General features: G+C 42.3%; 1 protein-coding gene across 3 annotated transcripts in view; it reads left to right on the top strand.

Annotated features, from left to right (window-relative positions):
* Positions 1-3,839: 3,839 nt before the first annotated feature.
* LOC109919523 (creatine kinase U-type, mitochondrial-like) overlaps positions 3,840-16,099 on the top strand; it is a 51,739-nt gene continuing 39,479 nt past the window's right edge. The window contains exon 1 of one of the 3 annotated variants that reach the window (XM_048617201.1): positions 3,840-3,860. In XM_048617201.1, the coding sequence (XP_048473158.1) occupies positions 3,853-3,860 (8 nt within the window). In that variant the 5' untranslated portion in view covers positions 3,840-3,852. Of the gene's footprint in view, positions 3,861-6,851; positions 6,981-16,099 lie in introns of those variants that run through there. The other 2 variants (XM_020519546.2, XM_048617200.1) reach the window with 2 other exon arrangements.

Below are 16,099 nucleotides of genomic sequence, written 5' to 3' on the forward strand. Positions count from 1 at the left end.
CTACAGTCACAAATCTGCCATCATTCCACAATTCCAACTAAAATCACAAATCTAGCGTCACAGGGGAGGTGATGGTCTAGTGGTATTCTCACTAGACTATTAATCCAAGAAACTCAGCTGATGTTCTGGGGACTTGGCTTCGAATCCCACCATGGCAGATGGTGGACTTTGAATTCAGTAAGAAATATCTGGAATTAAGAATCTACTAATGACTACAAAACCATTGTCAATTGTCAAAAACACCCATCTGGTTCACTAATGCCCTTCTGGGAAGGAAATCTGCCATTCTCACCTGGTCTGGCTTATACGTGACTCCAGACCCACAGCAACATTATTGAATCTTGACTAACCTCTAGACAATTAGAGACAGGCAGTAAATGTTGGCCTAGCCAGTGATGCCCATATCCTATGAAACAATATTTTAAAAACTGGTGCTGCTCCTGGTGTAGTTCACACTGTTGTTGCTGGTGACAGTGATATATTCTCTGCTCTTGGCTCTCAGCAGAGTGGAATCTGGAACTACATAACATGCAACTCAACTGTGGTGAATCTAAACAATGTGCAAGACCAATGAAGTCCCCTTTCAAGAAGTTGACTATTATCTATCACCTGTTAGTCTCTGAGAGAAGTGCTTTGAACAGCATCCTGTACCTGGCCGTAAGTAGGGCTCTCCAGTGTAATTGATTAAAGGTTTTCCAGCCCATTGTTTTCACAGAAGAAATTGTCACAATTGCACATATATTTCAACATTGGCGAATTGCTGACAGCTCAGAAAAGAAGTGTTCAGTTTGTCAAATTCAGAATTGAGGGCAAAAACATGCATTATAATAATTTATTTGAATAGTTTAATTACTGATTTGAAAGACACTTGGGTGTTCACTGCTTGGTGAAACCCAGCCTGAAAGGGCAGGACAGTTCTGGAATCTGAGAGACTTGAAATAGAAGTTCCTAAATTATGACCTTGGTGCCTGCCACACCTTATGAATGAAGCATTTACAGCTCTCATTGTGTAGCACATAGTCGGTTACGAAGGCTTGGGTTGCATTTCTATGATACTTTCCAAACAAACCGCACCTTTATCTTATCGGGTATCATGGTGAAGGCTGGCACCAGGGAAATGAAGACGAAAGTGATTAAACTGCAAGACAGGTTAGATGAACTGGCCTGAGTTTGATGAATGCTGGTTAAATCATACAAGCACAATTCAGCTGCCTGATATATCCTCCTGGAAGATGACTGATTGATCACTTCAAGGTGGGAGCAAAAATTTGCCATTGGTCTAAGTGAGAGAGAAAATAAAACCACCTGGGTTCCTGTGCCTGATATCTGCAGAGGGCAGCGCCTTGACTGGGAATGCTCAATGAAGAAAGCCCTGAATTTACCTTTGTAACCTCACCTCAGTTGCCTCAACTGACATTCAGTATCCACAAAGAACAAAGAACAATACAGCACAGGAACAGGCCCTTCGGCCCTCCAAACCTGCATTTTGTCCTTTCATATTAAAATTTACGGGATCCATATCCCTCTACTCCCTTACTATTCATGTATTCATTTGGGTGTTTCTTGAATGATGCTGTTGTGTCTGCTTCCACCACCTCCTCTGGCAAAACGTTCCAGGCACTCACCACCCTTTGTGTGAAAAACTTGCCTCTCACATCTCTTTTAAACTTCACCCCCCTCCCCGCACCTTGAACCTGTGTACCCTAGTAACTGACCCCTCTATCCTGGGAAAAAGCCTCATACTTTCCACTCTATCCATACCATTCACAATCTTATAAACTTCTATCAGGTCGCCCCTCAATCTCCTGCGTTCCAATGAAGACAAATCCAGTCTATCCAACCTTTCTTCATAGCTAAAATCCCCCATACCAGGCAACATTTTGGTAAACCTTTTCTATACTGTCTCCAAAGCATCCACATCCTTCTGTACCCTGGGCTGCCCTTTGAGAAATTGATGGAATCAGGTGTAATGATCATTTTGCTAATTTTGCTGTATTTTCCCCTTCCCTCCACCATCATCAATCTCTAGGGCCATGTTTGATAAGAGCCCACTTGCATGGGATAGCAGAGCAGCAGCCAACAAATAGAAATGCATTCCAGCTAGAATCAGTGTCTTCAGGACAGACAGGGAGAAAGTTGCATGGGGAAAGGCTCAAGTATTAGGTCCAAAACAGAAATCATAAACATAAATAAGGGATTAAATGCATTAGTTAAACAACATTTGGTTTTGGTTTTGATCTTGACCTTCTTAAGAGATCACAAAATAGTGAGAGATGGGCAATACATTTGGAAATCTGAGATCTTAAGAGCCTCAGTGATAGATCTCTATCCATTAAATACCACACCTCAATCACAGCTCCTCTAATGATTTTGATAACCAATAAATGTAAATATAATCATTATTGATCTGATAATCTTCAACTCTACCTTCCTGCCTTTTCCCCATAACCCTTGATTCCATTACTGATTAAAAATCTGTCTATCTTAGCCTTGAATATATTTAATGACCCAGCCGCTACAGCCCTCTGTGATTAAATTATCCCACAGATTCACTAACCTCTGAGAGAAGAAATTCCTCTTCATCTCTCTCCTAATTGAGCAACCCCTTACTCTGAGATTATGTCCTCTCATCCTGGACTCTCTCACATGGAGACACAGCTTCTCAGCACTTTACCCTGTCAACCCCCCTAAGAAAGAGATAGCAAAGAACTGCCGATGCTGGAGTCAGAGATAATGAAGTGTGGAGCTGAAGGAACACAGCAGACCAGGCAGCAACAGAGGAACAGGAAAGTTGACGTTTTGGGTTGGGATCCTTCTTCAGAAAAAGAAGGGACCCGACCCGAAACATCAGCTTTCCTGTTCCTCTGATGCTGCCTGGCCTGCCGTGTTCCTCCAGCTCCACACTGCATTATCTTTAAGCCCCCTAAGAATCTGTTCTGGAGTTCAGTTCTCAATTATTATACATACTACATAAGTCTGCATGAGCTTTTGTTTTCCACAGTTCACCAATGACAGGTGTGTAACTCGTTGACCTGTTCTTCTGCATTCCTCTGTCGCTGAAATTAAAATACCTTTTCTTCTGAGCTCCCACACATTCCAAACAAAGAACCATAGTTGACAGAGTGATGAGGGAAAATACACTCACTTCTTCAGGCTTGAGGTGTTTTTGCTACAGGGAATACTTTCTGAATTGTTGGAATAAAAGCAGAAAATGCTGGGGAAACTCAGCAGGTCTTTCAGAATCTGTGGAGAGAGAAATAGAATTAATGCTTCGAGTCTGATTTGACTTTCACTCAGAACTCATACACTGGAGATGACACGAGATTTGACGGGGCCAGGCACAACGAGAGGGTGATATTTAAGATTACGGGCAACCAAATCAGTAAAACCAAATCTACAAAGGGAGACAGCATGGTCATAATAAAATGGATTATCCTGCGGTTTAATGGGTGATAAAATTGCACACTCAGTGTCAAAGTCCATCGGAAATGTAATGATTGTAAGCAGTTAATGCATGTCTTCACCTGCTTTGCAAATACAACATGAAGCCACACCTTACCTAAATAAAAGGAAACTTCTTTCAATTCTATCATAATGCAATTTATTATAAATCTGGTGGAAATTTTTTTAGATTTAGATTTAGCTATTTGTCACATGTACTAAATATAGGAATACACAACTAGTGAAAAGTGCACAAAGTCACCATTCACTGTCGCCCACTTGGTTACAACACATTAGAAACACAATTCAACGCCCTCATAGTCTCTGTGAGTCACACTACTTATGGTGCCGAGTCACGGGAATCAGGAGATTTCGGTTCAATCTCTGACCTATTGAAGTAATCAATCCCATATGCGGAGGTGAGTCAGGCATTACAATTCAGCTCTGTCCTTCTGAGCATACAGAAAGACCTCGAAGTTTAAGCATAGATGGAGACCGTTTGGTTCATCGGACCTGTACCAGCTCTTTAACAGTCCCACTTCCTCTGCTTTTTCTACATAGCCTGCAATGTATTTTCAAGTATTTAACCCATTCACTTTTGGAAGGTCTGGTTAAGCTTCCACTGCCCTTCCTGGAAACACAATCTAAATCATGACAGCTCCATTTTCAGGGCAGGGCAGAAGGAAATATTAAGTGAGACAAGGTAAAAATGTTTGTAAAGGGCAAAAATTATGGCCATCCCCAATGGAATAAACTCATGCAAGTTTAAACAAATGATAAGGTTTTATAATTGAACAATTTTGTCATGATTAATTTTCGGGAAGGTGGGGGGGATGAATTATGTCACCTTTTAAGAATTAAATATTTGATGCTTTACTAGATCAACCTTTTAGCACTCCAAAAATCCCATACTTTCTGCGGTTCATATAAAACCATCGCTGTGTCAGCTTGGCAATTTGGCATGTTCAAAGCGAATGCCTAGAAATACCAGTACTGAGGAGAACTGAGAAGAAACACAAACTCAAAGTTCAGGGGAGCAATATGATTAGAAACTCAGTATAAAGACTGCATTTTTCTGTATTGATTGTGATTTTTGATTGTGGACTGAAATGGCAATGGGAATGTTTTATAAATACAGGATTGTGGAATGGATTGCTGCACTTTTTAAAAGCAAATTACCTAACACTCATTGTAAGTACTGCTTAACTGCTTGTTCAAGGAATTGTGGGGGAGATTTACTGCAGATGAGCTTGAGCGGGGGCGCAGAATGATGTGCACAAAGGAAATTTGCCTGGCAACAAGTAAATGATTGGTCTGTGGAGTAGTGACCAGTTGTCAATGTCAAAGGCTTCTGCCTACCAACAACTACATTACTGGCTCCTAGGTACCTAAATAGCTTATGTGTTTGGCCAGAAACCATCGAATCTCCAAGAAGGAAGAAGTGTATTTTTCGCTGCAGTAAGAAACCCTCAAGCTTGAAGAAGACTAGTGTATTTTCCCTCATCACCCTGCAAGCTGTGGTTCTTAACTAATAAGTCAGAGACTTCATAAGTTATGAATCAATTGCGCTGTAACTCCTACAAGCAAGTGAAAGTACCTGAAAAAGGAAAGTCAAGGAACTGTATCCTGACAAGCCAAAAGTATTATCTCAGCAAACGCTGTAGACAGGGACCATTGACCTGCTTTCCCAGTCTTGCCCTCCACTCATGACACCCATATTTTCTTTTGTCTTTCTGTATCTATATGGGGGCAGTGCTATGAACGGGTTAGAGTTTTAACTAGCAGAGTTATGTATGGATGGTGCATAATCTTTATCTGCTGCTAAAGTCTATTTGTTTAGAGTAAATGGTAACCCTTCTTAAGTACAGATACATGGTCTGTGCTTTCTGTGAACCTGGATCATCAACTGGGGAATTTTACTTACTTTTGTGATGACCCGAGGAACAGTGGGGCTTGGTTAGTGTGCTACCCCAGTGAGGTGCAACATCAGTTAATAATGTTAAATTAGCAAAACTTTAGATAATCTGTGCACAGCGTAAACTAGATGGAATCGAACAGAGGACAACTGTTAAATTATTGATTTTGAAGTCGATAGAATTGCAGGTTAATATGCAATTGAAAAGAATTTTAAAGTACTCCATTGTACACATAGGAAGATGGTCATGGTTGGTGGAGGTCAATCATCTGAGCTCCAGGACATTTCTGCAGGAGTTCCTCAGGGTAGTGTCCCAGGCCCAACCATCTTCAGCTGCTTCATCAATGACCTTTCCTCCATCATAAGGTCAGAAGTGGGGATGTTCACCGATGATTGTACAATGTTCAGTACCATACGTGACTCCTCAGATACTGAAGCAGTCCATGTTCACATGCAACAGGATTTCGACAATATCCAGGCTTGGGCTGACAAGTGGCAAGTGACATTTGCGTCACACAAATACCAGACTATGACCATCACCAATAAGAGACAATCTAACCACCATCCCTTGACATTCAATGGTGTTACTATCACTGAATCCCCCACTATCAACATCCTGAGGATTACCAGAAACTCAGCTGGACTCACCACATTAACACAGTGGCTACAAGAGCAGGCCAGAAACTAGGAACCCACTTCCTGACTCCTCAAAGCCTGTCCACCATCTACAAGGCACAGGTCAGGAGCATGATGGAATACTCCCCACTTGCATGGATGAGTGCAGTCCCAACAACTCTCAAGAATCTTAACACCATCCAGGACAAAGCAGCCTACTTGATTGGCACCACATCCACAAACATTCACTCCGTCCACAACCGATGCTCAGTAGCAGCAGTGCATACTCTCTACAAGATGCACTGCAGAAATTCACCAAAGATCCTCAGACAGCACCTTCCAAACCCACGACCACTTCCATCTAGAAGGACAAGGGCAGCAGATATACGGGAACACTACCACCTCCAAGTTCCCCTCCAGGTCACTCACCATCCTGACTTGGAAATATATCACCGTTCCTTCATTGTCTCTGGGTCAAAATCCTGGAATTCCCTCCCTAATAGCATTGTGGGTCAACCCACACATTAGGAGGACTGCAGCAGTTCAAGAAGGCAGCTCACCACCACCTTTTCAAGGGCAACTAGGGATGGGCAAGAAATGCTGGCCAGCCAGCGATGCCCACATCCCACAAATGAATAGGAAAAAAACAACAGAAAAATGAGCAATAAAAAGGCTTGTAGTTGAAAGAGATGTCTTGCAGAGCTTTTTGGAAGGAGGATCAGAAAGAATATTGTTACAATATTCCTATTGGTAAACAATCTTCAAACTTCTCCAAAGACACAAAGTTTACTCCAATGGGTTGGTTGCTTGTTCCATCTGGCACATATTGAACAAAGACGAGTAAAGTCACATCGACAGAGTTTCAGTGTTAATCAGGCTACCTGTTGGAACTTGATAATGTAGATCCAATCAGATTACGCCAAGTTTTTGCAACGCCTCATTTATTTTTCTCTTGCTCTTGTTTCTTTCCACTGTCTGCCTCAGCAACTGAAACTCAACATCAATTAAGGTGAGAGATTATCTTAGTTAAATAGGTCAGGCGTTTTAAAAACTTAAAATACTCTTTGTCTGATGATCCTTGGCTTATTGAATGTTGTGTTCTGCCTGAAACATTGTTACTTCCATATTCATTTAATTATCACTACATTCTACCTGCACCGTAATTAAAGTATCTTTTACTGTATTACTTCGTATGTTCCATTAAACACAATTGTACCTGGTAATCAAATGTCAAGGAAGAGAGAAACATATTAAATCAATGTTTCATTATTAATTTATAAATGTTTTAGGATTGTAAAACTTTTGAAAACATTTTAGTTACAAATTAATTTGCACAACATCAGCTTATAAATGCATTTAACAAACTTTTGATTTCTGTTTCACACTATGTTTAAACTTTCTGAAGCTTCGATAATTTGTTTGAATCATATAGATTTTTAATTGCATTTTAAATCGTGTTATAGAGTCACACAGTCATACAGCACGGAAACAGACCACTTCGGCCCAACCAGTCCGATCATAATCCCAAACTAAACTAGCCCCCACCTGTTTGCGCTTGGCACATATCCCTTCAAATATTTCTTATTTGTGTACTTATCCAAATGTCTTTTAAACATTGTAACTTTAAAATGCATCCGTCACTCCCTCTGGAAGTTCATTCCAGAAACAAATCACTCTGTGTGTAAAAAAGTTGCCCCTCATGCCTTTTTTAAATCTTTTTCCTCTCACCTTAAAAATGTGCCCCCCTAGTATTGAAATCCCCCACTGAGGGTAAAGACATGTGCCATTCGGCTTATATATGCCCTTCACGATCTTATAAACCTCTGTAAGGATTTAAAAACTGCAAACCGCTTGCTTGTGGCTGGGAACTGGCCAGTATCCAGAAGGCATTTATCCAACTGGCACTCCTTAGTTTGCACTCTTTGTAGTATGGCTCAACGGTTATGTTGCAAAAGTAGTGACAGCTAAAGTTGAAACAGCAAAAGTTTCATCTCCTGAACAAATGATTGCTGCTAGATTTATCAAAGGCGACTGGGCTCACTGGCTGGTCTGCAATATTGCCAGCTCCATCCACCCATGAGCCATTTCTACAGAAGCAAAAGTGAGGGCTGGTAAGACTGTCAGCCCAAATAGAGTGGGGAGCAGTATGGCTCTTTAACACATTCATTGAGGGATTTTTCAGTCAGCCTCAGCTTCCAGCAGGTAGTAGGGCCACTTTAGGAGCCTGGGGACAGTCAGGCCAGAGTGTTCAGTGTTCCATGGCTTCTGAGACTCTCCATGCCTGCCTGAGTGATGGAACAGCCAAAACCTGTCCCTGTGAAAGGGATCTCCCCAGCTCCCATTTCCAACCATTCCATCCCCACCAGCCATCGCCATCCTTACCCTCAACCCCACCACTCATCCCCATTCTTACCCCCAACCACAGTCCTATTCTTAACTGTAGTGCTTGTAACAAGGTCATCCAGGAGGACCTCATAGAATATGAGTTTCCTGATTGGGGCCGTTAATCTGGTGCAATCAGGGAACCCTGGCTGACAGATAAAAACAGGGGGGTCAGACAACCTATTCATTCTGGGATTTGACTCTGACGAGGCTATACCAGAGTCAAGGACTTCCCACGTGTAAATAAGGGATGACTTGATGATGGGATACCAGCCACTGTGGAGTTATTTCCGTGGCAACAAGAATGGGTAATGATGTAACCATGCAAAAGCACATGCTAGATGAAGCCCAACTGGATTTCAAACAGGCACTACAACTGGCTTTCTCATTAGAAAATGCAGCAAGTGGAGCATGTGAGTTGCAGGGTATTCTGAAGGAAGTGGACACCCTCAACAGTCTGACTGAGCTTGGGGAACACCACTTGAGTGAAAGCAATTGTGTAGCCTCACTCAGAACATATCCTGAACTGAGAGACTCCAGGTCAGCCCACAGGAAAACCCCAAAAGAAAGCCTAGCCTCTGCCAAATGTTTAAAATTTTCTTCAGGATCCGGGCTGGAAAGCCGTTATAGTTGCTGCTAGTATACAGACTCAAGACAGCAGAATAGTCTGACCAGACATAAATGGAGTCAGAAAACTCAGAGGTCAGTATCCACCCTGGAAAGCCCACCTGCATCTGGTTTGGAACAGTTAAATTGCTTAGCAACATCCAAATCAGAACCAATTAAAATAAATGGTCACCCAGTTCTAATGGAAGTCGATACCCGTGCAGCTGTTTCAGTGATTGCAGAACCAGTCTTTAACAAAACTCACACTAGACTCCAACGCATAAGCTTGTGCAAGACCTCGGCCAGATTGAGAACCCATACCGGGGAACATTTACCGATTAAGGTTCTGGAATCTTATGAGAAGCAGCTGGTTCAGTAGTAAAAGGCTCAGGCCCAAGCTGGATGGGGTGAAATTGGTTGAGAAAGATTCACCTCGATTGGCTCATCATTTTTCACGTAGAAAATGGCTGCCTGAGTGAAGTCCTAATGAAGTACCCAGAATCTTTTTCAGGAAGGTCTAGGACTATGAAAGAAGCTAATTTACCTTGCGTGTTGACCAGGAAGCAACTGCACGATTCTGCAAGGCCCACCCATTGTCATTTGCGTTATGGGCAAAAGTAGAGACAGAAATCAGAAGGTTGGAAAGCGATGGAGTCATCAAACCACTCCAGCTTGCAGAATGGGCAGCACTGGTCGTACTAATTATGAAACTGAGAGATCAGTTCACCTTTGTGGGGATTTTAAACAAACAGTAAACCGGTTTTCACAGCTGGATAAATACCCAATCCCTTGCATAGAGGATTTATACACAAAGCTGATGGTTATCCTTCACGAAACTGGGCATGAGACATGTTTACCTGCAATTGCAGTTAGATGAGGATTCCCAGAAGTTTGCTACAATTAATACCGAGAAGGGCTTATACCAATATACAAGACTGCCATTTGGGGTATCGTCAGCCTGTGCAGTTTTTCAGTGGATGACGAAGAACATTTTACACGGTCTATCCCAGGTCACCATTTATCTAGATGATGTGCACCTAAGGAGCACCTAGAGAACTTGGACACAGTCCTTAGACATTACTTTAGAAGGGAAAATTGTGTGTTCCAAGCCCTCCAAGCATCTACTTGGGCTAAAGAGTTGACATGACCGGATTACACTCATTGGAAAATAACATGAAGGTGATCAAAGGTGCCCTGGCTCCCTTGTCTATACCAGAGCTTAGGTATCTCCTTGGGCTGGTGAATTATTACGGAAGGCTCATACATAACCCGGCCTCCATCCTGGCATTTTGCATCAACTCCTAAAAAATAGGGTCAGCCTTGGAAAAGTTCGCATAGCTTTCAGGGAAGTGAAGAAACAGCTATCATCCTCTAAAGTATTACCATATTATGATCCCATGCGAGATCTGGTATTGACATGCGATGCCTCCCCATACGGTGTCAGGGTAGTATTAGCTCATAGTTGGTTCAATGGAGAGGAATGCCCAATAGCATATGCTTCCAAGACTTCAGCTAATGTAAATACGCTGAGATAGAGAAGAATGGTTTGGCCACCAATACCTGTATGGGTGTAAATTTGAAATAATAGTGGTCCACAAACCCCTGCTAGGTCTACTTAAAGTGGACAAGGCAGTGCTGCCCATTGCTTCAGGCCAATTCAGCAGTGGGCTCTAATACAATTAATGCATACAATTAAAAAGTTGGAACACTGTCTGGGAGGCCAAGTAGCAAATGTGGATGTATGGATCACCTCCTGCGCACAGATATACCACCGGTGGTGCCACCATGGAAGAGTTCATAACGGACTCTTAAATTTTTGGGACACACTTGCAGTCACAGCTAAAATATCCGTCTTTGAACGCAGTAAGACCTGGTCCTGGCAAAACTGAAACAGCTGGTTGTGATGGGGGAAACCAAAGGGCCGTCACAACCAGAACTGAAACCTTTCTGGACCCGGAGAGACCAGATCACAGTAGAGGACAACATATTATTATGGGGAGAAAAAGAGATTGTCCCAAGCAAAGGTCACCACCAGATACTGGCTGAACTCCACCAGGGTCATCCAGGAGTTTCCAAAATGAAGATATTGATGAGAAACTATGTCTGCTGGCCCGAATTCGATGTGGACATAGCTGCATTGGTGAGGCAGTGCCCACAGTGCCAACAAGAACAAAAATTACTTCTAGCAGCTCCATGAGAATGGTTGGGTAAACCCTGGACTCAGTTACACATCAACTATGCAGGTCCTTTCATGGACTCAATGTTCTTAGTCATTGTGGATGCCCACTCAAAGTGGTTGGACGTGCATAGAGTTCATTTATCAAACATGGAAATGTTTACAGAAAAACTGCACGCATTTTTTGCAAAGGAAGTGTTGGTTACAGAGAATAGGCCATCATTTACCAGCAGGGAATTTGAGTATTTTCTAAAGTCGAATGGTATTCAACACATAAACACAGCTCCATACCATCCATCATCTAATAGAAAGCGCAGTCCAAACTTTGAAGACAATCTTAAAGGAACAGCCTACAGCTTCATTAGATACAAACTGTCCCAATTCCTATTTGATTAAAGAACCACCCTTCATGCAACTACAGAGATAGCTCAATCAGAGTTGATACTGGGGAGAAGAGGTTAAATCTGATATTCCTGGACCTAAGGGGAGAGTGAAACAGGATCACGAACACCAATGCTAGACACAAGGCTCTGCTGCGCAAAAGAGATTGTTTGATTCAGGGGATGAAATTTGGTGTAGGAACCATGGGAATGGCCCTGCATGGGTAAGGGGCATGGTTAATGCGAGGCCAGGTCCAGTTATGTATAAGGTTCAGGTAGGTCTGGCAGTCCTGAATAAGCACATAGAAAGCTGCAATCTCACAAATGGTGCAGGAGCAAAATGTATCCAGCTCCTCAACAGCCTGTCTGACTGTTTCAGAACCCATGCATTCTCCCTTTCTGTCAAGCATTGAAGATACCTTGGAACGGATAGACATGGCAGATGCACCACCTCAACGTCTTTGCTGCCTGAAGAACAGAATGAATTTCTTCCGAAATGCTCCAGGCACAAGAGGCATGCTACTGTGCATTACTCTATTGCCCCAATCAGAGGCAAATTTGGAAGAACCTGATCTGGTACTGAAAGGCCCCAGAAGGAAATATAAAAAAAAAGAACCGGCCTATGTCCTTGGACTCATAGAATACTCCTGATTGGGACTGTTAACCTGGTCCAATCAGGGAGCCCTGGCTGACAGATATAAACAGGAGTATCCACGGTTCTGTTCACCCTGAGAGCTAGATCTGAGGGAGCTGCATCAGTGTCAAGAATGCTTCACATGTAAATAAAGGGTGACTTGGTGATGGGATACCAGCCTCTGTGGAGTTATTTCACCCAGAGTAAGGGGGGAAATAGAAACTGAGTGCAGCTCTTGTTATCAGCTTGACTGGAAATATTGAGAATGTTTCCCTTCGCTGGAATCCCAATTTCCATACTCTTGCAGGTACTAGAAATTTCCATCCCAGAACCTGGGCCGAATTGAAGTCCAGTTGGGAAATGGAAGCCACTGCATCAATCAATCTCCTCTACCATTCTGTGAATCTATGAATTAAGGTTAAGTGCGAGTTCACTGTCTTATAGTGAATTTCTCCTGCACTGTGTCTATTATTCCAACCAGATTCATATTCTCCGGTGAGATCTCCCTCTAAACGCCCCATGCCCCCTGACACTCTTCAACATTCCATCCTGGTTCTTTTGAGAGAATCAATCAATTCTGAGCATAAATAAAGGGTGACTTGTTGATGGATACTGGCATCTGTGGAGTTATTTCACAAATACCACCCCCATCCTCACCCAGAGACACAATTCCATCTACAACCCCAATCACATCCTCAACCCCATCTCAATTTCCATTTCCACCTCCATCCCCAACACCCAACCCTGGCTCCATATCCACCCACATCCTCATTCCCACCCTGATTCCAAACTCCAACCCCAGCTTCATGCGCCCTCTCTCCTACCACATCCATTTACTGTCCACAAATCGAACTCCCACCCCAATCCTATCACCAAACCCATTCCAATTTCCACTTCCATCCCCACCAACCCCATCGTCAGCACCTCAACCCCATCCTCACCCCTACCTCCACTGCAAACTCTAATCCTATCTGCAACTCCACTCCCTTCCCAACCTCCAACTCCACATCCATTCCAAACCCAGCCCCAGCTCCACCCACTGTCAATCCCTTCCACATCAACATCCCACCCATCCCCACACCGTTTCAAGCATCTAAGGTGAGACTTGAACCCACATCCTTCTAATGTAGAGGCAAATGTGCAACTCACTGAGCCATAGCAATAAGGAAAATAAGAATACAAATATTAAAAAAACACCTGTGAACAATTTATTGTACTTACGATTGTACTTATTAAATGAAGCTACAAGCAGGCCTTGGAATTGTGCTTTTCTTCAGTTTTCATGTGACAATTATCATTTGCAATTTAATGTCTAATTATTAAGAAAATGTAAGAAGGCAGTAGGTAAATTAAGCAGAATAACTATGCATCAAAAATTACAAATAGTGCTTTGAACATTGCAAAAAATCTTAAAACAAAAGCATTCACTTTATCATCCAGTCATTGAGTGACATTGGAGAATTCAACTGGAAATATTTAGGCTGGAGACGTTAACATTGTTAGAAATAAAGCAACAACTTCATTAATTATAGTGTCATCTGTAAGTAGTATTAATTTCTGGTCAGTTGAACAGCAGTGCAGAGTAAGGCTTTAGAAACAATAATCAAGGAAACATCCACAGTCTCTTGGAGCAGTTCAAGTTAATGAAGAAGAGCCAGCATGGATTTGTAAGACAGGTTATGTTTAACTAACCTGATTAAATTTTTGATTAATTAACACGGAGGCGATGAAGCAAATGCAATGGATATTGTATGCCTAGAGTCCAAGAAAGCATTTGACAAATTACCACACAAAAGTTTAGTTAAGAAAATTGAGGCTCATGGAATAGGAGGGTCAGTGCCAGCTTGAATAGGCGTTTTTTTAAATTCTTTCATGGGATGTGACCATGGTAGCGAGTCCAGCATTCTTTGCCCATCCCTAATCATTTTAAACTAAGTGGCTTTCTCAGCCATTTCAGAGGACAGTTAAGAGGCAATCACATTGCAATGGGATTGGAGACTCATGTAGGCCAGACCCAGTAAGGACACAGATTTCCCTCCCTAAAGGGCATTAGTGAATCAGATGGGTTTTTTTTTTGCAATAATCAATTATGGCTTCATCTATTACTGATACTGCCTTTTAATTCAATTTTTAAAATTAATTGATCTTAAATTCCACCAGCTGCCACAGTGAGATTTAAACCTATGTCCCTCAAGCACTATCCAGTGACAATACCATGATGCTGCCATTTACCCCAAAACTTAACTAAAGAGAGCTAACAATGAGTCACACTCAAGCCTGCCCTTCCCACAGTATCTAAATACTGAGCATACTTAAATACTATCAGAGTCACATCCTATGGCATCCTATGTAACAATGACAAAGGTAAATTATTCTTCTTCATCCTTATGCAGCCTTTAGCATGACTAACCACACCATGCTCCTCCAACCCCTCTGCATTGTCATCCCACTGAGTGGGACTGAATTCACCTGGTTCCCTTCTTATCTAGCTAACCATAGCCAGAGAATCACCAGCAATGTCTCTTCTTTCCATTCCTGCACCATCATCTCTGGTGTTACCCACAGTGCAATCCTTAGCTCACTCTTAGGTTCCATCTACTTGCTGCCCCTCAGAGACAACTATAGAAAGCATGAGATAACAAGGTGTAGAGCTGGATGAACACAGCAGGCCAAGCAGCATCAGAGGAGCAGGAAAGCTGATGTTTTGGTTCAGGACCCTTCTTCAGAAAATAGAATATAGAAAGCATGTCAGTTTGCAACTGTATACTGATGACATCCAGCATTGCATCACCACACTTCTGTTAGCCCATCCACACCCCAGGGTTGCATGCCCATCGTCAGTACTGGATGAGCAGAATTTTTCCTCCAAGTAAATATTGGAAAGAAATATGCCATTGTCGCCACAACAAATTCCACTCCCTCGTCATTAACTCCATCCCTCTCCCTGGCAACTTTCTGAAGTTGAACCAATCTTTTCATGAGCTTAATGCCAAGTTTGACTCTGAGATGAGCTTCTGACCCCATGTCCTCTCCATCACCAAGATTGTCACCTCTCTATAACATTCATCCATCTCCAGTCCTGCTTCAGCTCATCTGCTTTGGAAACTCTCATTCTTGTTTTTGCTACTTATAGACTTAAAATTCCACCTGGCAAAGTTCCTACATTCTTCTCTTTGCAAACTTGATGACATCCAAACCTCTGCTGCCCTTGTCTTAACTCGCATCAAATCATGTTTACTCATCACCCCAAAGCTCACTGACCTACAATGTCTCCTGGATTAGCATCTTTATGTTAAAATTTTCATCCTTATTTTCAAATATCTCCATCATATTTCCCCTTCCCTTTCTCTGTAACCTCTTCTCACTCAACAACCCTGTAAGATCTCTGCACTCCTCAAAATCTGGCCACACAAACATTCCTGATTATAATCCTTCTACTAATGATGAATACATCTTCAGTTGCCTGGATCCTGGTTTAGGAATTCCCTCCCTAATCATCTTCCCATCTTTAATGCGCTTTCTCCCCTATCTCTTTGGCAAAGCCTCTCACTCACTTAACTTGCAATTCTTTGTTATGTGAAAGGCACTATAAATGTGAGTGGCTGTTGTTTTAAACTGTAGAGTGTGTTAGACAATGGATGTGTTATACAGTGATTGAATAATGGGAATACTGGCAAGGTGGAAAATGGTTGTGGAATGGACTAATTGGTTTGTCATTATTTAGCAGGAAAAGTTTGCAACTAAGGGCTACCATGTTCGGACAGAGGGATTTTTGCATGCCACAGTAGAACTGGTCAGAGAAAGAGAGAAAGTCATTGAATGGCTTGGGGTGAATGTGTTCTGAAATGGGATAAGCATTAAGTCTGAATGAATCATGCTTCCATTTTGTATGGCATTTGGATTGAGGGATTTCAATGTTGGTATTTAACTGTTATATACTGGTTGATGAA

Source organism: Rhincodon typus, chromosome 36 (assembly GCF_021869965.1).
Source record: "Rhincodon typus isolate 14 chromosome 36, sRhiTyp1.1, whole genome shotgun sequence".
In the NCBI taxonomy this organism is placed as follows: Eukaryota; Metazoa; Chordata; class Chondrichthyes; order Orectolobiformes; family Rhincodontidae; genus Rhincodon; species Rhincodon typus.